Genomic DNA, 23,921 nt, shown 5'->3' with positions numbered 1-23,921 from the left:
AGGTGTCTGACTCTTGATTTTGGCTCAGGTCAAGGGCTCAGGGTTGTGATATTGAGCTCTGCCCCTGGCTCCACACTGGATGTGGAGCCTGCTTGATATTCTCTCTCTCCCTCTCTCCTTCCTCTCTTTCTCCCTCTTTCTGTCTGTCTCTCTCTCTCCCTCTCTTAAAAATTTTTATTTATTTATTTATTAGAAAGAGACTGAGACAGAGTGAGTGCCCACAACACAGGAGGTTCAGAGGGAGAGAGAGAAAATCCTCAAGTAGAACATTTGGTAAGTATGGAGTCCAATGTGGGGCTCCATCCCAGGACCCTGAGATCATGACCTCAGCCAAAATCGAATCATCTGCTTAACTGAAGCAAACAAGATGGCAAAAAAAAAAAAAAAAAAAAAAAAAAAAAAAATCTCTGATGCATAAAGAAGTATCCTTTAGCTGACCCACCTCAAATACTTATGACACTTATTCATCAGACAAAATGTGGACACCTTGGCTGGAAACACTGTAACAAAAAGGGAAAAGAGCCAAATCCAAGCTAGTGAAATTAACCTTTTTGAATACAGGAAGTGCTTTTAATGTAAAAGAATTTCACACACCATAAATGCGATTTGTACTCTTAGTGTCTTTTATATAGAAAACGTGTAATGACAATAAGCTACCATGATTTGAGCAATTTAAAATTAATTTGTAATTTGTTAACTGTAACAGCTTGTGCATGAAAATAAGGTACTTACGTCTACAAACACACACATGTTCACAGAGGATATGCAAGGCACAGTTCAGCTCACTGATAATGCTAAACCATATAAGAATTCTAGATCCAGGCAACAAACCAACAGTGAGTAGCCTTGGGACCTGCAGCCCACAGATTGGGATCCATTGTTCTAGGTCCTCTAGCCATTGTAACACTACTTGGGTCTAAGGGAAATGAAGTCACATTCGTTTAACAATATTTATCATATACTTGCTCTATATAAAGCATCATGCTAGGAATTTGGAAAACACAGATGAGTAAGACAGTTCCTCTCCTTGAGAAATTTATAATTTAATGGAGACAGATGGACATAAAATGTTTACATACTGGTGTAACAATGTGAAAAATCTATTTATACATTAGTGTAATATAGCGGAAAAGATTATATTGCTGTAGCTGCTTTATCTCCTCTGAGGATGGCATCGTGTTTTCTCTGGAGTAAATGGCTTTCTGTTTGGCAATGTAACTTTAGCAGCAGCTTTGCACTCAAAAAGTGAGCAACCCTTCCCCAAGGGTAGAATTTTGAAAAAGACAAGAAAACAAAGAAACAGTTCAACAGCTCTACCTATGAAATGGAGAGATATTTACTGTGACAAATAAAAATATTGAGAGGAAAGGGGGTAAGGGTTCTAGAGAAAGAAATGGAGAGGAATCAAGCAACATAGTGGTAGAAATCTGGTGGGAGTGGGTGTGTATGGGGGAGAGTATTGTGAGAAATTTGGACTGGAAGGAATGTTAGGCAAGATATAGTGGCAACAGGAACTTTATTTGGAGGTGGGGTAGTTAAAGTGAACTCATTACATTAGAACATGAACACAGAGAAGTGCAAAAATCTTAACTATGCATCAATTTTTTTTTTTCCCTAAAGAAACACATCCTAGTGATCATCACTGGCTCAAGAAACAATACATCGTTAGAGCCCCAGAAATGCCCTCTTGGCCAAAGGACTTTTATGTTGATCTGAACCCATTTTTCTCATTTTAATTTTATTGATAATAGTTTGGCATAGACAGAAATGCTCATGTGAGAGGTGACTTGGTGGCTTAAAAATAAAGGGAGTGGAGTATCTACATTTAATATCTGAATTGGTATGTAACAAAAAGAAGACAAAAGGTGTAGGAAGTGACCTGAGGAAAAGTGGAGTTTCTTTGAGACTAGGATACTGAAGTCATCCAAAACCATGAGAATATAAGCTCAGTGGAATTGACAGATATCTTGAGGAAAGTCTTTAACTGAGCAAAAGCACATGTAAAAAAGTTCAGGGACCTAGGTAGGCATGCCACTCTAAACTGGACAAGCACAATCTGTGAAGTGCTTGAAGCATAGAGTTCTTGGGCTTAAAGAATAGAAGATGAGATCTGAAAAACATATATGGTGAATTTGAAGAATTTTGGGGCAAAGAGGTGGGTATTCTTTTTTATAGATACAGGAGAACCATGGAAGATCATTAAGAATGGCAGTAACAAGGATGAGATTCATTCTTTTTTTTTTTTTAATTTATTTATTTGATAGAGAGATCACAAGCAGGCAGAGAGGCAGGCAGAGAGAGAGGAGGAAGCAGGCTCCCTGCTGAGCAGAAAGCCCGATGCGGGGCTCGATCCCAGGACTCCGAGATCATGACCTGAGCCTAAGGCAGTGGCTTAACCCACTGAGCCACCCAGGCACCCCGAGATTCATTCTTTAAATGGACTCCTTTGGGGCTAGTTGTCAGCATAAAATGGAAGAGGAAGAAGCTGGTATCAATAAGAAGATTAGATAGGAAGATTATTCTAATATGTGAGGTGAGAGATCATGAAGAACCAAATCACAGCATGGTATAAAGATGTGAATTCAGCCAGCAATGAAGAACAGAAAACAGATGTGGAAAATGTTCAAACAGTGGAATTAATGGTATTTGGTCATCAGTTGGCTGAGAGGGTGCTAAAAGGGGAACAGGAGAGGACCCCTTATCCCTGCATCTTGGGAGACTGGGTAGATGGGTATATCATTTACTCAAACTGGAGATGCTAAAAGGAGGAGCTCAAAGTTTGGGGCTGTGGTTGCAAAAGTTATAATGAGGTGAGTTCTGGGTATGTAAGTTTGAGGTGCCCTCAGGACATCCAGGTAAGAATGTTTGTGTGTTAGTGTCATAAATGACACCTCCGGAAGCTACTGGAAGTGACAGGGAGAAATCACAAAAAGGAGACAGTAAATGAATGTCAGTGAGTGACAGTGTAACTATAAAGGAAATGGGTCCTTAAATTGGTTCAAAAATAGAATAGCATACAGTTACTAGAAAACAGTTTTAATTTATTTCTCCATAGCTTTTATTACTGGGTTGCTTAAATAAACAATTAGAAAAGTTAAACTATATTCGTCATACTTTTAATTTATTATCATTATTAACCATTTCATTTATAATTCAAGCCTAACATAATTGTCCAATTTAAGTAAAACTTACTGAAATTGGGCTCACTGTTAATAGCATATAAACCTAGATTCTGTCAAAACCACATAGTTAAAACACTGAAGAGTTATACTAATATTTTGATTTAAGTTTTTAAATGCTTAAAAATAAAACAAAAACTAAAAAAAGTATAAGTATTTTGGACATTATAAACTGCAGGTTTCACTTATATATCCAAACTGGGATTGCAGGGGTAGTGACGATTAAGAATACAAAATAAAAGAGGAGACTTTGGTGTTGGGTAGGATGGAGAATAAAGCAAATGAAAATTCTTTTACTGTATAATTTTAATAGGCCAAAGAAATGCAAAATTAAGAAAAATTAAAGGCAGTGAAGATGTATGGACAAAACAAAGACAGGCTGAATGAACAAAGAGGAGACCTATGAAAGTGGGTAGGTGTCACCCACTGCTTTCTCATTTGAGGGAATTTGCAAGTTCTGATCCAGGCTGCCAATCTAGTTTGGTCTGAATGAAGAGACCTTAGTTTACTACGGCAGCCATAACAAAGTACCAGAAACTAGGTGGCTTAAAACAACAGAAATTCATTCTCTTTTAGTTCTGGAGTCTGGAAGTCAGAAATCAATGTGTCAATAGGGCTGAGCTTCCTCTAGACTCTTGGTAGTATCCTCTCTTGCCTCTTCCTAGCCTCTGGTGGTGGCCTTTGATTTTTGGCATTCCTTGTCCTTGTGTTGCATCACTCAAGTTTCTGCCTTTGTCTTCCCCTGCTACTGTCCCTGTGTCTTTCTGTCTCTGTGTCACTTCTCCTCTTTGGAGGTGACAAGAGACCACACTACTCTACTGTCTCCACCTACTAACTAATTACAGCTGTGATGATGCTATTTTTCAATGAAGTCACCTTCTGAGGTTCTAGGGAAGGACATGAAGTGTGGCTGGAGGAGGGAGAGGTGTAACTCCACATTGTACATGACACTTCTGGAAAAAAGAGAAAACAGAAGTACTTTTCGATATTGAAATGATCTGGTATCTCAGTTTACAAACGGTAGGAGCCTTAAGTGCATGATAGCTATTTTCCCTTGTGATTCATTTGCTGATTCCAGAGGCTGCATGGAGGCTTAATAATTTGAAGAGGAAAACTGAAATCTCCCATTGTTTTATATTATCTGAAAGAAAAGCCCCACCCGAGGAAAAGAAACTGCTCAAACTTCAATTATTCCTTTCCTCCAATGCATGCTAAGTTTAGAAACAGTATGGTACAGGAGGCTGGAGAGCAAAGGTCGAAAATAGTAAAAATCTGATTAAGTCAGTCAGCCAGGGCATGGGATACACTAGGCTCTCAGTGGAAATTCCATGTCAGTTGTCCCTTAAAGACATTTTTAAACCAAAAGTTGACTCCTTCTGTCTTATATTATAACTTACCTCATCTCAATTTCTTTGAATCTGGAAAAGGCAATCCATCACAGGGGGAAAAATAATATAAAATTCAATCTGTATGGTATTATATACTCAATGTCTAGCACAAAAGAAAACATATGGTAGATGTATCAAGAAGCACAACATGTAAACAATATGAAAAACAAGTCAATAGAAGAAGACTGACAGAAGATTCAGATGTTAGAATTAGAAAAAAGGGACCATAAAATAGTTATAATTAATCTGTTCAAGGAAATAAGATAAATGGTTGAAAAAAGTAGACAAGAAACAGTATTTCAGCAGAAAACTGAGGACTATGAAAGAAAGAAAATGGACATTCTGTGACTGTAAAACACCGTATCTGAAATTAAAAAAAAAAAACTTCTTATTTTGGTTAACAGCTTACTGGACATAGGTGGAAATATGATTGGAATAATCAGAGACAGAATAATAGAAAAAAAATCAAATTGAAGCATAGAGAGGGAAAAGATAGGGAAGAAAGCCCAGAGAAAGAGTCACTTCTATGACACAGCCAAATAAGCTAATAGGTGTATTTGAGCACAAGAAGGAACAGAGAGAGAAAAATGTGACAGAAGGAATATTTCAGGAAATAATGGCTGGGAAATTTTCAAAGCTGATACAGGTCTTTCCTCCACAGGTTTAAGAAATTCCTGAAACCTGAACAATGAAATATATAAGGGAAATCACACCTAATCTCATCATAGTCAACTAAAAACTTAAAAAAAAATCTTAAAAGCCTAGAAAAAAGACACATTGCCATCAAGGGAACAACATCAAGAATGGTGGCTAAAGTCTCAATGAAATCATGGAATTCAGAAAACAAAATGGAATGTTGTTTTCAAAGAAAAAATGAACTGAAGAAGACCTGACAATACAGAATGCTATACTTTGCGAATACATTTTTCAAAAATAAAGGTGAAATATAGATATTCTTAAGGAGAAAAAGCTGATAGGGCACCTGGGTGGCTCAGCGGGTTAAGCCTTTGCCTTCGGCTCAGGTCATGATCTCAGGGTCCTGGGATTAAGTTCCCGCATCAGGCTCTCTGCTTGGCAGGGAGTCTGCTTCCCCCTCTTTCTCTTTCTCTGCCCACCTCTCTGCCTACTTGTGGTCTCTGTCTGTCAAATAAATAAATAAAATCCTAAAAAAAATAAAATCTATAAAAAAAGAAAAAAGCTGATAAATTTGTTGGCAGTAGACCTACATTATAAGAAATATTAAAAGCAATTCTTTAGGCTGAAAAAAATCACAGGCGAAAGCAAGGAGGTACAATAAGGAATGAAGAACACTGAAATGGGTAAGTATGACTGTTGACATTTAGGGCAACAATCCTAGCAAAGCCTGTACTGTACATAATCCATATAGAAATAAATTATATGGCAATAGCAAAAAATAGTGTGAGGGGGATAAACAGAAATAAATATTTGCAAGATTATTGAATGTAAACAAGGACCAACTTAAAATTGTTTGTATAAATTAAAGATTCATTTAGTAATTTCTATTGAAAACTAAATGGATTATACTGAGATGAAACAAAAATATTAAGAGAAGTAATAGAGTAAGATAATAAAAATTATTGGTGAATCTACAAGAAGGAAGTAAAACGGGAATAAAGAATTAAAGAACAAGTGGACAAATAGAAAACAAATAACAAATGAGAGAAATAGGAATCAGTAATAAGCCATGGTTTAAATGGGCAATTTTCACTATATGAATATCTAACAAAGGATTCATATCCACACTATACAAAGAAGTCTTAAAATAGATGTTAAAAAATAATCAACTCAAAGAAATGTGCAAAAGACTTGAACAGACACTTTATAAAATAAGATGTCCCAATTTCCAGTAAGCATATGAGAAAGAACTTACCTTGGTAATAGATAATGGAAAGCCCATCAAAATCACAATATGATACAAACACACACTTGTAGAATGTTTTAAATAATAATAAAAGAAAAAACAGATAGTACCAACTGTTGACAGAGTACAGAGCAACTTGAACTCTCATACATTTCAGGGAAAGTAGAAATTAGTCCGATCACTTTGTAAAACTGCTCGGGACTATCTACTAAAGTCATTACTAGGTATACATCTAACAGTAATTAGGATATAGGTCTGCCAGAAGATACATACATACTTGTTCATAAAACTTTAATTTCTAATACCTAAAACCATAAATAATCCAAATGTCCATCTACAGGAGAAGTGATAGCTAAATTCTGGTAGTAAATCCATACAAAGCGACATGGCACAGTGATAAAAAACAATAAACTACTAATATATGCAATGATGGGATGAACTCTACTACATTATTTTGAGGGGAAAGGCCAGACACAAAAAAGCAAATAAAATAAGATTCCATTTATGTGGTATAAGAGAAGAGGCAAAACTAACAGGCATTGAAAGAATTCCTATGAATGGGGTATACTCTCTATAAAGCTACTGCTCATTCTGGACTACTAGGTTTAGATAACTCTCCTAACTTTTATACTTTGCCTTCCAAGAATCTCCTAAGAAAAATAAGCAGTAATCAGCTATGAGTATTTCTATTCTTTGTGTCAAGCCATTTTTCCCATTGAACTATCTGCTAGATTTAAGGTACTGTAGACAGTGAGTAAGGTAAACCTTCTTGACTGGCATGAAAAACTCTTAAAACTTCTTAACACTCCATTTAAAAAATGGTTCTCTTATGCACACGGCCTGATGAAAGGGCTTAAGTACATTGTATTTAGAAAAGCACTGGTAACATTCAATAGTGTTAAATGTGAGTAAACTACTGGAGCCTCTTTGAAGATGGGGAATAAGATACAAAAAGGACATTTGAGTAAATAAGGAAATATGGTCAGAAGTAGAGCATAGTGAACATTTGGGTGTACGTTACTGCATTCCATATTTATACACAAATAATTTAAAGATTTTTCTTTTTTATATCTTTGACCTATATATTAACTAGTATATAATGCAAATTTGATGGCAATTTTTAAAAAAAAATGTCATATTCTATTTAGTATATCATATTGGTTAAACTTTAGACAAACTGAGTTAAAAAAAATTTTTTTATTAGCATATAATGTATTATTAGACCCAGGGGTACAGGTCTGTGAATCGCCAGATTTATACACTTCACAGCACTTACCATAGCACATACCTTCCCCAATGTCCATAACCCCACTACCCTCTCCCTACCCCTCTCCCCCAGGCAACCCTCAGTTTGTTTTGTTAGATTAAGAGTCTCTTATGGTTTGTCTCCCTCCTGATCCCATCTTGTTTCATTTACTCTTTTCCTACCCCCATTCCCCCATGTTGCCTCTCAACTTCCTCATATCAGGGAGATCAGACAAACGGAGTTTAAGTTCCAGAGTTTAGTAGTTAGGTGACCTTGAACAAGTGATTTTTTTCTCTCTAAACCTTTGTTTTGTTATTTTTAAATAAGGATAATCATAGTGCTTTCCTTATTGAAAGAATAACAGAGGTATTGCATATAAAAGTGTCCATGTTTATGTACAAAATGACATCCTTTGTCAGATAAGATTCCAGGGGTGGCAGAGTGGCTGAAGAGGGTTTTCTAGTAGGATAGTAAGGAACCAATTCTGAACAGAGAAATTATATCAGGGTCGTCATCTGAAAGACATAAAACTATAGTAGTAGGTTGAAAGGAAGGCTCTTATAGAACAATTGCCATAGAAATAATATTCCATAGAAATCAATTAAGAGTTTTTCAAGACTATATCTATGTAAGATATCCAACAGTGGAAAAAAAAATAAGAGAAACAACTATTTCAAGGAGAAGACATTTCAGACAAGAAGGCAAAGGAAAAGAGCACTGGTACAAAAGAGGGTGAAGACCAACTGGAAAAATTCCCTTAGCCACACTGGTTAGGGACTGACACTAACTCCTTGGTAAAAGAGAACTGAAGATGAGATCAGATCTATTGTTTACTTTCTATGATTCCTTAAATGTAGCTCCTGGGTGGCTCAGTGGGTTGGGGCCTCTGCCTTCGGCTCGGGTCGTGGTCCCGGGGTCCTGGGATCGGGCCCCGCGTTGGGCTTTCTGCTCAGTGGGAAGCCTGCTTCCTCCTCTCTCTCTCTGCCTGCCTCTCTGTCTACTTGGGATCTGTCTGTCAAATAAATAAAAATCTTTAAAAAAAAAAAATGTAGCTCCATACAGTAATCTATATACAATCACAGAACTGGATCCCAGAGGGGAAGAGGTTCCCAAATCTCAAGAGAGGAAAGAAGTCTATGTCCAATAGACTGGTGAATGGTGAAAAATATGAAATTAGCTATATGAAAATTAGAAATTGTGTAACAGAAGTCACAATGCTATGTATGCTCACACATTTTTCTTTCCTGAAAATAAAAATAAAAACAAAGGAGGTGAACAAACATTTGAAGACTTTGGACAAGCAGTATCTGAAGTGAGAGAGAAACAAACACAGGCTCATACCATAAGCCTTCTGTGATTTCTCGATTTCAGTGACCAGTACAATATCCCACACTCCAGCATCCCTCCCCTCCCTCACTACCTTAATAGGAACTGACATAAGGTTGCCAAGTTCTTAATTTAATAAGTACTGACATTTAAAAACAATCACAAATCACCATTTACTCCCTTCTTCATTTTACAAAAGAATGAACTCATACCAAAAAATATAGGATGGACATGAACTGGGAGGGAAAGTGCATTATGAAAAACTCTCTATATCATTCTCATTATTTTTATTTTCGTGCTGGTATGGGACAACTTCTCTGTGGACGGAATTGGTTTGTGGGCCAGGATTTCCAACCTACTGCCCCAAAGCACTTGTTGTGTTCCAGCATCGTGGATAAAGGCACCTATACTACCAACTCAAACATTTTATTCCTATGCAAATGCATATAGGGTTCTTATTACACAATGTGGGGATAAGGCAGTCTCAACAAATCCCTTATCAATTTTTAACAAACCTTTATTTTTGCAAATATAGATCAATTTTGGCCCTACTTCGGTTATTAGACTCGAGATTCCCTTTCAATGAGCAACCAAAAATAGTACCAAGACCCTATGTTTAACTTATATAATATCACTTACAACAGTGGATTGCAACATTGGCTGCCATGACTAGCTCCCTTCTAGACACTGAACCTCTTGAGGGCAGTAACTAGTTTTCCTTACAACCAAAGCAACAGTTGGGACAATGTGAGCCCTTATACTTTTGTAAGAATGAATGGCTTTGCTCAGATTATGTCTCCTGAAACATAATAACAATACACAACAAACCCCTGCTGCTATGTTCTAGTTTATTGATGAAAAGAGGAATTGGCTCTGTCCTTCAGAATTTACTGATTCATTCTTCAGAATACACGAAACCATTACTAAGTGTTTAGCGCTGTGCTAACTGCTAAAGACAATCAAGACGAGCAGAATGGAGCTCTTGCCTTCAAGGGTGGCAACAGCACTTGCTCTCAGGAGCTCACATTATCCTCTTAGCAAAGTGCCAGTTTCCTGAATGATATAAATTATAAAATTGTTTGTGATCTCCACAGAGTAAACACTTGCTCTGATATGCTTTTCTTAGTGAGAATAAGGTCCATTTATCACTGTAAGTAGCAATACCCACTCTATTTCTCTACGAGTCCTCTTCTCTAACAAATTACAGCCACTATCCCCTGACACACTTTACTTAAATTGGAGCCTTAGCATTATCCACTATAAATGAAACAATAAATCTGCTTACTATTGCAAGTCTTGTTGTATTTGCTGTTCTCCTGTGCAAACCCTTCCAGCCGGCACTGAAAACGATGCTGCCAAAATTCTTGAAACCAAGGGTTTCGAAGGTTTGTTTCTGGACGGAGCTTCAGATAATAATCATCAAACCACTTGACATCGGGAGATTGGAGCTTGATTGTGATTCCACCAACAGCTTCTCGCTGATATCCATCTGTCACATCATACCTATCAGCCCAGCCATCACTGTGGGGAAACAAAAACCAGCTTAGCTTAGAACAGATACTTTCTAAGGAAATGATTCCATATTTGCTTTCCTTTTGAAAAGATCAGTCATTAAAAGGCGCCTCAGGCCACTTCAGGGTCCTACATTATATCTACCTGATTACTGAAAAAAGAAGCTTAGAATAAAGAGTATAAAACACCAGGGGAACTTTACACCTAAGAGGACTAGAAGGTACCAGTCTCACTAACCTCAAACTGTGGAGAATAACTTAATGTTTTTGGCAGAATTTTACTGGTTGCAAAACCGGTATATGTATGGAAATTGCATGATATCACCATTCATACTATTAACTGAGTGTTTATTTTTTTTTAAGATTTTATTTATCCATTTGACAGACAGAGATCACAAGTAGGTAGAGAGGCAGGCAGAGAGAGAGGGGGAAGCAGGCTCCCCGCTGAGCCGAGAACCCTATGTGGGGCTCCATCCCAGGACCCTGGGATCATGAGCTGAGCTGAAGGCAGAGGCTTTAACCCACTGAGCCAACCAGGTGCCCTGAGTGTTTAGTAGCTAGGTCAAGTTAAATTTAAATCCATTCTGTTCCTTTACTTTATTATAATTATTATAATGATCATAAAGTAAAAATGAAAATATTTTGGAGCACCTGGGTGGCTCAGTGGGTTAAAGCCTCTGCCTTCAGCTCAGTTTGTGATCACAGGGTTCTGGGATCAAGCCCAGCATTGGGCTCTCTGCTCGGCAGGGAGCCTATTTCCCTTCCTCTCTCTTTGTCTGCCTTTCTGCCTACTTGTGCTCTCTGTCTGTCAAATAAAATAAAAATTAAAAAAAAAATCTTTAAAAAAATGAAAATATTTCTAAAACACACCTAATATTAATTTAACCATCCTACAACATGATATTCTTTTTTTTTCAAATTTTACAAGTAAATTATAAAGAGGTTAAAAAAAGCTTCTGATTATGGTGATTCTGTTAAGTATAGATTCTTCAGCACTTCACACCAAAGTCCCATAATCCACAGTCCATATACTCTTTCCCATCACAAGGTACTTCTTTAATATATTTAAAATGCACACATGAAATCATGTTTTGCGTCAGACAGATTAGAAAACTTCTTAACAATGAACCATCGAGGATGGTGACAGGGACCATCCACTTCAGTATTACTATCATTCTATGCACTGATCACCCAAAGTAACCTAGTGATTTTAAAAATAAAAGAGAGTTTGAAACCAGAGAGTTCATGATACAATGGTTTAAGAGTGTGAAAGAATAAGGGGGGAAGTATTCTAAGCTTATTTGGAAAATATGTGAAACAAACTTTGGAAATAAAAGACATAAAAAGATATTTATATCAAATTTGGGCACACCTCAGGGCAGGACAAAAGATACTGATTTTTCCATCCTCTCTCCCATTGGAAGACACACAACTTGTGCTAAGTATCTGCTGGGACCCAGTGGGGCTGTCCTTCCTTTGAAGACAGGCAAGTGCTTTTTCAGGGAAGATAAAGAAAATCAAGGGACATTATAACATTGAGAAAAAGTAACAAAGAGGGAAGAGAAAGAGTTTGGAGAGAGCTGAGCGGAAGAACAGGATGGAGCCTCCTGAATGTGAAGCAGGAAGTGCTTGGAGGTTAGAGGGGGTGAGGTGAGGGTGGACACTGGAGAAGGGGGAGAGAAAGGATTTACATTCACAATTATTGTTTATTTCATACATATTAGATATATTTATCAGAACGTGAATCTCCCTTTATCTTCCTTCAAATGCATTTTTCTCTTTTTAACTTGTTTTGGAGGTGGAGAGCATGCTCCAATATTTTGCATATAAAATCAGTGCTGGGGAAGGTATTACGTAAGTAATTAATTAAAATAAGTATAAAAAATGTACTTTTATTCTAGCATGCTCTGCTATGGCAACTCCGACTTAAAAACTGATAATGAGAGTTTTTCCAAAGGTCGCAGATTACTCATTAAAATATCATAGGGGCTTGCCATAACTTGAGATGTTTCCTACGGCATCAGTGGGTGGAAGAGGAGAAACAAACAAACAAACAGAATGAACCATTTCTTCTTCTACGTCGTCACTGACAAAAGAGATTTCGTTAAAAAATTATGGTAAAATTTCAAAAACTTTTGTGGCAGCTCAGGAAAAAGACGAATAAGTCATGCAATATGTTTTGTCCCAGTGTTGAATTTGGTTACTTCACACATTCTCTTCCCTCAAATTTTTCATTTTCAGCTGCAGAAGATTTTATTTAAAGCTGACAAGTTGAAATGATGTGGGCTTGTTTGCCTCATTTTCTCCCTCTGTTGTGGAGGGTTTATTATATCACTGGTATGAGAGTGTGGGTCTCACTGGCGCCGGAGGAGATGCAGGGGCGTGCTGCAAACGGGGCAGGAAGGGCTGTTTGTCAAGCAGAGCCCCATTCTCCAAGAAGTGGGAATTTAAATTGCTCCTTTTGTTAATGCTAGCTTGCTCTTATGTAACACTATGATTATGAATATTACATAAGAAATGTAAGATTATAATGGGTCCAATTTACCCTTCACAATTCATTCATTGAATTTAATAGGGATTGTAAAAAGCTTGTCTTGATAAACTTTTCTGGAGGAAATATTTCCATAAAAAAAGTATCTATGCTGGAGTGTGTTAACTGACTCAATTCACACCATGTTCTTCAGCTTTTTTCTGGCTCAGGTATAAATTTCTTCTCCATATTTAAGAAGTCGGCAAAAGAAGTTTTTTTTTTTTTTAATTTTATTTATTTATTTGACAGACAGAGATTACAAGTCGGCAGAGAGGCAGGCAGAGAGAGAGGAAGGGAAGCAGGCTCCCCGCTGAGCAGAGAGCCCGATGTGGGGCTCGATCCCAGGACTCTGAAATCATGACCTGAGCCGAAGGCAGAGGCTTTAACCCACTGAGCCACCCAGGTGCCCCCAAAAGAAGTTTTATTAGTAGTCTATAAGTTAGAGTTGTGCAGCCAAATGCTCTACCACTGAGCTATACCCCCTAGAGTTGTGAATTTAAAAGTTTTGTTCCAGATGTTTCCATTCAACAGCAAAGTAAAAAATCATAATGGAGTTTGTAATTAAACAGAAAATTCCAATATCAATTTGATAAACCAAGGTTATTCTATTTAAACTTAGTGAGGAATGTCTGCTATACAAGTTTCAAGAAACTTCATTCCATGATGGCTAAGTTAGATGGTGTCGTATTGACTTTAGGTTATTAAATATTAACATTTTCATAAAAATGTGCTTTTAAGATTTGTGTTAAGATGACAGGGTATCTCTAAGTAAGAAATAATAAATCCAAAAGCAAAATGAAATGCCAAGAAAAACTTATGCTACTTTTCTGTGATCTAATACTTTACATTATACTGATAGATTAGACTGTCAAGTACTACCTAAATACTTTTGGGAGACATCTATTTTACCAAAGAAGGAATAAAGAGTGGGGAGGAAGATAAGGGAAGAAACTAAAAACACACCATATTTAAAATACCTCTCCTCATTTAGTATCTATCTATCGATCTACCTGCCTATGTGTCTCTACTCATTCATCCATCCATTCATCCGTTTATCTAATTTCTCTTCTCACTGATGGGCATTTTACCCATCTCCCCATAATCCACTTCATTATTTTCCTTCTGATTCCTTGATATATAGTCAGTCTTCATTATTTGCAGATTCTGTATGTGCAAATTCATCTACTTGCTAAAATTTATTTGTGAGCCCCACACGCACAGAGTGGCAAAAATTGTTGAGTCTCTGGATGTGCACATTCCCAGCTGAGATTGAACAACATGCTCCTCTGCTTTCTGGTTGGAGCTCTCGTATTATAAACAAGTGTCCTTTTCATGATCTGTTTAGTAGCAGGGTTTTTGTATTTTTGTGGGTTTTTTCGTTGTTGTTATTGTTGATTTCACTGTTTAAAATACCCCCCCCCCAGCATAGTGCTGATTTGTTATCTAGAGTTCCCAAATGCAAGAAGGCTATGATATTGCCTACATGGAAAATGCATTTTTAAAATCAGCTACATTCATGCATGAGTAAAGTGTTATTTGTTGGGAGTTCAATATTAATGAATCAACAATATTTTAAATAAGGTATCTTTAGACAGGACATGCATAAAGCAAGGTTAGTTACTGCCTACTTGATGGAAATGTTGTGAAAAGAGGCCCATGGAAATTTAAACCTGTCCTTCTCCTGGGGACAGTGGTCACTATTCACTGATTCAAAGTTTGGTGCATGTTTATGGCACATAACTTCTGTGAAAAGCAAGAATTCAGTGTACATATAATATTCTTAATTGGAGTGTTATATTAGGCCTTCACCTTTTCTTTGACTATAGAAACTGAGTGACTTGGACATTTAGAACAGGAAAAACATTTTTAGCTTACTTAGGTTGGCTTAACTAAAGGAGAAATCTTTAATATGTACCCATTCTCAAAGAATCTAAGGTATTGGATTCTTTAAATTCTCCCTGAAGACATCTTAAGGACATGCTCATCCAGCAAGAATTTATTTTCATTTTCTTTCCAAACTACATTACCAAAATATATATGCCTCCTCTATTATCTACATATCCTCCTTTCTCCTCTCAGCCCTCAATTCCCACTATTCCTCCTAATTAGCAATTCACAGAAATTTAATTTTTATCTGTTTTCAACAGAAGGTTGTTGTTTAACAAAATTGACTCTGAAATTCTCCAGCTAGAGTTCATCTTCCATCTCTCTATGGCTTTTCTTATTTCCGCCAACATTTATTAAATACCTGCCTATCTTGGACTAAATTATTTTGTGGCAATAAAAAATTCCAGTGTCCCAGTGGTTTAGTACAAAAGTTTATTTCTTGCTCAGCCTTTAGATTCATTGTAGAGGGTTATAATTCTCCTCCATGTTGCCTTCATTCTTAGACATAGTCTGAAAGAATAGTTTCCTTCTGGGACATGGCCAATCTCATAGAAGGAAAAAACATCCAATAGTTCTTTCTTTTTTTTTTTTTTTTTTTAAAGATTTTATTTATTTATTTGAGAGAGAGAGAGAGAGAGAATGAGAGAGAGAGCATTTGGGGAGAGAGGTCAGCAGGAGAAGCAGACTCCCTGCTGAGCAGGGAGCCCGATGCAGGACTCGATCCCAGGACTCCAGGATCATGACCTGAGCCGAAGGCAGCTGCTCAACCAACTGAGTCACCCAGGCGCCCATCATCCAATGGTTCTAAAGTAGTCCACTCAGAAGTGGTACAGGCCACTTCTGCTCATATTTCATTGATGAAAGCAAATCGTATGGGCAAGCCTTACCTAAATAGGACAGGTGTGTATGATTTTTCCCACACAGGGGATCAATGAATGTTGTGAATAAAAATTCACTTCACCACATTTATTATGTATTGAAACTGTTTTGAGATTGAGAAAAACAAGTAAGTTTTACACACTATACTCCAAGACTCAGTCTAGTAGAGGAATGAGAGAGGAGGACAGACATATAAATCAATGACTTCATACAAATAAATATTGTTGCAGGTGTGAAACAAATGCAATGGGAGAGAACATCAAATAATTAATTCTATTAGGAAAATCAGATTTATCTATCTATTTATTTATTTATTCATTTATTTATAAAAGGAAACACATTTATTTGAAAGAGAGAGTGTGGGGGCAGAGCAGAGGGAGAGGGAGAGAGAATCTTAAGCAGGCTCCACATTCAGCATGGAACCTGACTTGGGGCTCCATCTCAGCACCCTGAGATCATGACCTGAGATGAAATCAAGATTGCTTAACAAATGAGCCACACAGGTGCATCCGGTTTTGTTTATTTTTTAAATATTTATTTATTTTATTATGGGGGGCAGGGAAGAGGGAGAGGGAGAGAATTCCAAGTAAACTCCCATTGATCTTGGAGCTCTGCTTAGCTCTGTCTCAGAACCCTGAGATCATGACCTGAGCTGAAACCAGGAGACCAGAGCTTAACCAACCAAGCCAGTGAGGTACCCTGAAAGATCAGTTTTAAATTGAGATTGACAAGTATATTGACAAATATAATATGTATATTTCATATATATATATATATTATATGGAGTGGTAACGGTATTTTGAAATTTTATTTTCTAGGTAGGGAGAAGGTATTTGGGAATCTGGAAAAAGTGACTAAGAAGCAGCGCAGCTACGTTGATCACTCAGGACAGTGAACCAATGAGAAGTCAGCAGAGGAACACCAGTTGCGAATGGTCTTTTGTGTCATCCCAATGGTTTGAGACTTTTTCATTCAGACAACAGGGAGCCAGTGGTGGCTTTTAAGATGGGAGATGAAATGAGGAGATGATGAGAATCGGAGGAAATATGGTAGCAGCGTGAACAGATCAGAGTGGTCATAGATGAGTGTTCAGAGAGTCAAGTTAGAAAACGTGCTGCAGCGGTAACAGAAACCACTGGAGGCCTGAATTTAAAGCAGGAGCAGGAGGCCTGCAGAGGCTTCTTTATAAGGAATACCAAGAATTCCCTAGGAAGAGATGTGTGGAGAATAGGGGTAAAGGGGGAGTTTTATGGTTTATGCCATCATGAGGATATTGTTGTTCCATATCCTAAATGTAAAGTAGAGGGAGACAACAGGTCTGGGGTGAAAAAAAATGAATATAAGTTGGAGTCTGTGATGATCAGATTTCCCTTTATATGCTCTCTAGTGGTGCTTTTCTCCTGCATTTTGATCTATTATCTACATATACAACTGATTTGAATGTTAAAAAAAATTAATAAAGGGGTGCCTGGATGGCTCAGTGGGTTAAGCCTCTGCCTTCAGCTCAGGTCATGATCTTAAGGTCCTGGGATAGAGTCCTGCATCAGGCTCTCTGCCCGGCAGGGAGCCTACTTCCTCCTCTCTCTCTCTTTCTGCTTGCCTGTCTGCCTACTTGTGATCTCTCTCTGTCAAATAACTGAATAAAAACTTTAAAAAAATTAATAAAAGTTAACAATTTTCTTATCTTTGGGCCAGTACCATATTAACCTACCCTATTCTGTTCAGTTTCTTTATATTATGAAAAACAGCTATTGGCAATCAGAAAATGAGAAATAACAAAAATAATAGAACTCTAAAGACTTGATACTCTCTACCACTATGTCCTTATAATATAAATATTTTAACCTTAGAATTATTATTTTTATCATATATTTTATTAAATCACTGATATGTAAAGCAGATCAGTACTTATGGTTATAAAATAATCACCTCAGGGTTTACAATAGATTAAATAGATTTAATATCAAAATATATTTCTGGAATGTTGAAGCCCATGAAGTCTACATGGTAACAGGAATTAAAAAAATTGGAAAATTATGAAGAGAAAAGTTTATGAATTATCAAATGTTACAGATGTTAAATAGTTTAAAAATTGTTTCTCTTATCAAAATCTAAATCTGTATAATGCAGATGATATAATCTTCCTTTCCTCATTTCCTGTTCATATATTTTAAGTGATTGCTATGGAAAACAGAAAAATACATGTAGCACAGAAAATTGCATTGGATGATCCTTTAGTTACAGTCTCCATGTACTACTCATTCCAGTTCATTAACTAGGAAAGCATTTGGAATGCCTCTTTGGTGCATTCAAACTGCACAGACACCGTGGTAGGTTCTAGTACGTGCCCTTAAGGAGCCAACAGTCCGTTAGGCATGACCTGGCTGAATGGGCAATCCTGACTTATGAACCCATTGGCAGTTTCCTCATTTACTTTTCAGACTGAACATGCCCTTTCCTTTTTCTTCAGTCTATCTGCAAACAGTACTGTTCCTTAGATTTCCAGTCACTGCATCACTTATGGAAAATCACATTCCTGTCCTACCTCCCTGAGATTATTCCCCAATCACCTCAATTAGTATTCTGGGTGTTTTCAAACTCTCTGTTCTTAACATTTACAATCTCTTGATTTATTTACATGGAAGGCTAATCACATACAATGGGTATGGATTTCATTAGTTGCACTCTCAAATGGCAACCCAAAGATTCAGTATAACTCCACAGAATTCTTGGGGAGGCATCTGTCGTGGGCAAACAACATGAAAAATCCCCTCCAAGTCTGTTTCAAAAGGAGTAATACCAGACTAAAAATATGAACATCAGAATAACTACTCTTCCGAGGGAGCAGTCATTAAATTCATGGAAGGAGATGTGGGTTGGGGTGCTGTGCCAGGCACACGTGGTCATTCTTCAGTCCTGTGTGCCAGAATGTTAGTGCTGCACAGAGTCAGCACACACATGTTGTATCCTGGAGAGGTAACACATGGATTCCTTTGCCTCAAATGTGTCATGTGTTCCCACTTCCAGGCCTTCTGGAGAGAGTGCCACCCCATAAACACGTCATGTATCTTCTGATTTTAAAATCCAGTTCATCTGTCAAGCCAACAGACTGGTCTAGAATGCAGCCTAGCAAACCTTCTTGAGCTCCTCTGGGCTGAACAGTTTCCTCCTCTCTGCTTCCAAAATGTCGGGACATTTATTTCTTTATTCATTGAATAAATTCATATTGGGTAACAAATATGCTAAATATAGGGGTATAGTGGTAAACAGGAAGACAAGACTTGCTCTCATGGGGCAATATTATGATGCTTTTAGTTTTGCATGTGTCATCACATTTATTTCTGTTTTCTCTAACTAGACCAGAAATGTTATGCTTTGGACAGCTCCTCATCTTTATGTCTATTATAAAGGCTGGCACATAGTAAGCACTCAAGAAATGTTTTATATAGCGTATTAGAAAATTAGGTCTTCAAAGGCAAACTTCAATTTATAGAGAATTATTTTAAGATAACTGGATATATTCATTTTTAACTGGGGATGCCGTGCTGTCAGATGCATCTTGTAAAATGACTGTGAAAGGCTGAATTGATTCCCCCTCCAAAATGGTCCTTTCCAATCTCTACCTGATGCTATTAAGGTTAATGAGTACATTCATTAGGCTGCATCCCAGCATTTTTTTTTTCAAAATCTGTTCACAACCCACATAATTATTATGGAAACTGCTGTTCTATCCACATGTAATCATCATCCTGCCAAATCTTTTACCAATAGCATTTTAACAGATATTTCAGGATTTTTTTTTTTTTTTTTTCTAATAGTGGGAGTCTACTGACTGGTTGGCTGTCTTCATATAATATATATTTTTTTCTCTTCTGGGGGAGTAGGAGGTCTTAGAATCTCTAAATAATAGTGAAAAGCATGAAAGGATATTGTGCTTTCAGATAAAAGTTCTTATGAATATACACCATTCAACACTAATGAGTTATTTAATTCTATGGAGAAGTACAATGTAGATTTTTTAAGAAAATGGTTGGGTTACCTACTGAGAATTAACTTATCTCTGGGGTTTATAAATGTGAGTTTTTCCCTTTCCAAGGCTTTATAAAGAATAAGTAGATGTGGATTGCAGGAACTATATTAGGACATTTGAAAGAAAGATTAAAAAGTTAGGAATCTACATTTTGCTATGTGTCTAGAGTAGATCAGGTGATTTCTATTGTATTACTTTCCCTAATTCTCTGTAGGCTTTGGAGGTGACTATTTTTAGCCTCAGTTTTTACGGCTTAGGAAACTGAGGCTCTGAGTGATTAAGGAACCTACTCAAAATTTCACAGCAAATATAGAGGGGATTTAAACCCAGATATTTGCACTGCAAAACTCCTGTGCTTTCCATACCACCTAGAGCCTCCTAAGTAAATTAGTGAATTACAGTGATGATAGCACAGAGAAGAGTTTCTTAAGTGGACCCTATTTAAGAGGCAGGTAAGGGAGGAAAAGGAGCAGAGAGTAGGGCTGGGGCTGCATAGGTAGAATTCTAACATGGCGCCTGAGATTCCTGGTGTTTGTTGATTCCTCTTACCTTTTTATTCAAACACTAATCTAGATAGGTGCTGCTGTGAAGGGATTTTCAAGATGCAATTAAGGTCCCAAATAAATTGACCTTAAAAATACAAGGAGATCATCCTCAGTGAGTCTGACCTAATCAGGCAATCCCTGAAAAGTGATTGGCTCTTCCTGGACAAAGAGACTCCAACATGAGAGGGATTTGAGGAGAAAGAGCTGGAGGAGAAGCTCCATGGCTGGCTTTAAAGATGGTGGCAGCTCTGTGAAAAGAAACACAGTGGCCTCTGGGAGCTAAGAGTGCCACCCGGTGAACAACCAGCAAAGAAACAGGGACTCAGGCTCACGTCCAAAAGGAACTGAATGCAGCCAAAAACTTCAATGTGCTTGGAAGCAGATCTTCACAAAACCTCTAGAAAGGAATGCAGTTCAGCCAACACTCAGATTTTAGCTTGTTTAACCCTCAGTGTAGAATGCACTTATGCTAGGCATGGACCCCTGACTTCCAGAAAGCATGAGATGATAATGAATACTGTTTTAAGCTGCTAAACTTGTGGTAGTTTTCTACACAGTAACTGAAAGTTATTATATATTCCCCACCTCTCTGCTATATTTCCTCACTTGGAAGGAATGTAATTGTAGGAAGTTTGACCGAATTCTTAGTTTGGTCACAATAGAAAGACTTCCAAAGGTTTGGGGTTTACCAAAAATTACAGAGAGTATTAGAGGGGGCACCTGGGTGGCTCAGTGGGCTAAGCCTCTGCCTTTGGCTCAGGTCACAGTCTCAGGGTCCTGGGATCGAGCCCTGCATCGGGCTCTCTGCTCAGCAGGGAGCCTGCTTCCCTTTCTCTCTCTCTGCCTGCCTCTCTGCCTACTTGTGATCTCTGTCTGTCAAATAAATAAATAAAAAAAATCTAAATAAAATAAAATAAAATATTGGAATAGTTGGAATAGCCAATTTGCTTCAATTTAGACTTCAGGATGGTAAACATTCTCCCCTCTGGTTTAAAGATTTCCTCTACCGGGGATGCTTCCTTATCACACACACCCTCCACAGAGGAGAAGCTGAGAAAGATCTTTGTGAATAGATTATTTTGCGAGTTGCACAATCTATTGTTTCTCTTCTCATGTTATAGCCATTTGGAGAAAAGCAAAAATCGAGGCAATTGTGTAAGATGTGCAATATGGTAAGATAATTCAGTTACATGGAGAAAGCACATTATGAGTAGACTATTGTACCCACAGCTTTCTATAACCTCTTCTATGTTTTCTCATGAAGCTTCCTTTCTTAGGATAACCTCACAGTTTTCAAACCCCTTTTCCACTGACTTGAACTAATTTCTTCTGTTATGCCAGTAAACTAAGCATGATGTTCAGAATAATTATTTATGGAACATCTATTAAGTTCCAAGCAACAAGGCTTATTTCATGGTGATGCTGGTGAATATACCCCCCAATACACACACAAATTTGCTTTCTTCCCTTATATCTTAAAACAGATAATTGGGGATTTCATAATTTCAGATCCAACTGTTCCAGTTAGCAGCATTTAATGAGTAGCATGGCACATGCTAAATTCTCTGCAGAGTGTTGCCGATGAGGACTAAAAGAAGAAAAGCTGTCATTCCTTACCCACTCTGCAGCATTAGAGACAGAAATACAAACTTACAGAGTAGTAATGGTCCTCACATATTTAGGGTTTGCTGTCTGCTAGGTGTTGCTCTAAGCAGTTTTTATGGGTGCTTCCTCTTGGCCAGGTACTATTTATATATTCATATTCATCATATATTAGAGAGGCTGGGTGGGGGAGGGGCAGAGGGAGAGAGAGAATATTAAGCAGGCTCCATGTCCAGCACAGAGCCTGACATGGGCTTGATTCCATGACCCTGAGATCACCTGAGCCAAAATTAAGAGTGGGATGCTTAATTGACTGAACCACCCATGTGACCCTCATATGATATTTTATATCATATGATAAAATTCAGCTGGAAAAATAATAAATCACCCAGGGTTATATAGGTCTACCTAAATTTTGAAATCAAAACTGAATCTGTACAACCCATTAATGTGGTCTTTGATCCAAACTGACGTTACCTGGTTTTGCACATGAAAACATAGAGAGACCAGTTATTTTTTTAATTTCTGTTAAACACACGCATGCATGCATGCACACATTTGGAATGTTTTTTTCCTTCTCCCTAAGACTGTAAGCAAAGAATTGCCTTAAACCCTTGCATTCATCTTCTGGAAAAAAAAATGTCCATCTTTGTAGCGTGAGAATACACTGGCACAGTTATTAAGGATCTTTCTACTCACAAAGAAAAGAGCTATTAGGAGAAGCTCAAGAGACCTTGATATCTGTACATAAACACAGAATGGACTCTCTTCAGTACATATTTCACTTTGAGGCAACATGTTTTTCCTTGACAAAATATCCCCATGACACCCACTGAAACCAAGTCTGTTGTTAACTTCTCACATCTATCAGAGATGGTTTACCATTGAACACTTACAAGCTGTGGAAGACCAGTAAATAATCAAAAAATGCTCTGGATGTGAGACTAAGGTTTAGAAATAGTTATTACTGAAGAAGCCAGATAAAAGTCAGAACCTAAAAGTCTGGAAATTTAGATGAATTTAGATGCTACAGGCCTAATAATTAATCCAAATAGACTGAAAATGTAAGTCACATATTAGAAACTGAACAGCTCCTTCCACTTCCAGCTATGATAGATTAGACAAGCCTGCCACTGAAGACAATTAGAAAAGCTAGATAAACTTTGAAAAATTTCTGCTAATGCTGTAAGAAAGCTGTTCAAGTCAGCCATGTCTCAGGGATAAAGATTTTAGAGAGAAAAAAATTGTACTGAGGTATAATTTTCCCTATGAGTAGTGATAATTTACTGAAAGGCAGGGATGAGTGGCTAAGGGGTCGGAACAAAAGCATAAAGTGAGGCTCAAAGTTTTTTAAGTTCTGGGCTAACATTACTCCAAAACATGATCAGGAAATATCTGGGAGAGAAGACAGCACAGATGTGACAAAGACATTTGGTACTATCCCTTGAGCCATCTGCTTATTTGTAGGCAGTTGGTGAGAAGCTTAGAAGTTGAGCATAAAGCAGTGGCTAACAGGCTGAAAAGATGAGCAGAGCTTTACATAGTTACAGTGGATTGAAGAAAAACTAATCGGAATTTTGGACCTCCAAAAAGAAATACTCCCAGTAAATACTCCTGGGTTTATTTGCGATCTTTAAAGGCTATATCCTCCTTGTCAGGCCAAATCAGAAAAAGACAAGCCCCAACAAAAAAGGGACTCAACTTCAAATCATTTTAATAGTAAATTAGATTAAAATGGTCGCTCTCTAACTGCTGGAAAGCAACAAAAGCAAATCTTTGGATGTACGTACCATTAGACTTAGCTTCAGATGAACTCTACATTGTCTATCATTCAATTAAAGTAAATTTAAGCAGTTTTTTTGGGTCGGGGTGAGATGTATAGGATGTTTATGAGCAGATTCTAAAATTTGCATAGA

The 23,921-nt window shown here is 37.4% G+C and overlaps 1 protein-coding gene across 3 annotated transcripts in view; it reads right to left on the bottom strand.

Annotated features, from left to right (window-relative positions):
* GRM5 (glutamate metabotropic receptor 5) overlaps window positions 1–23,921 on the bottom strand; it is a 513,137-nt gene that overhangs the window by 131,054 nt on the left and 358,162 nt on the right. For all 3 annotated transcript variants that reach the window (XM_032852842.1, XM_032852844.1, XM_032852843.1), the window contains exon 4: window positions 10,307–10,542. In XM_032852842.1, coding sequence (XP_032708733.1) covers window positions 10,307–10,542 — 236 coding nt within the window. The remainder of the gene's footprint in view (window positions 1–10,306; window positions 10,543–23,921) is intronic.

Source organism: Lontra canadensis, unplaced genomic scaffold (assembly GCF_010015895.1).
Source record: "Lontra canadensis isolate GAN:19392208 unplaced genomic scaffold, GSC_riverotter_1.0 scaffold7, whole genome shotgun sequence".
NCBI lineage: Eukaryota > Metazoa > Chordata > Mammalia > Carnivora > Mustelidae > Lontra > Lontra canadensis.
This window is presented reverse-complemented; position numbering and strand designations above follow the sequence as displayed.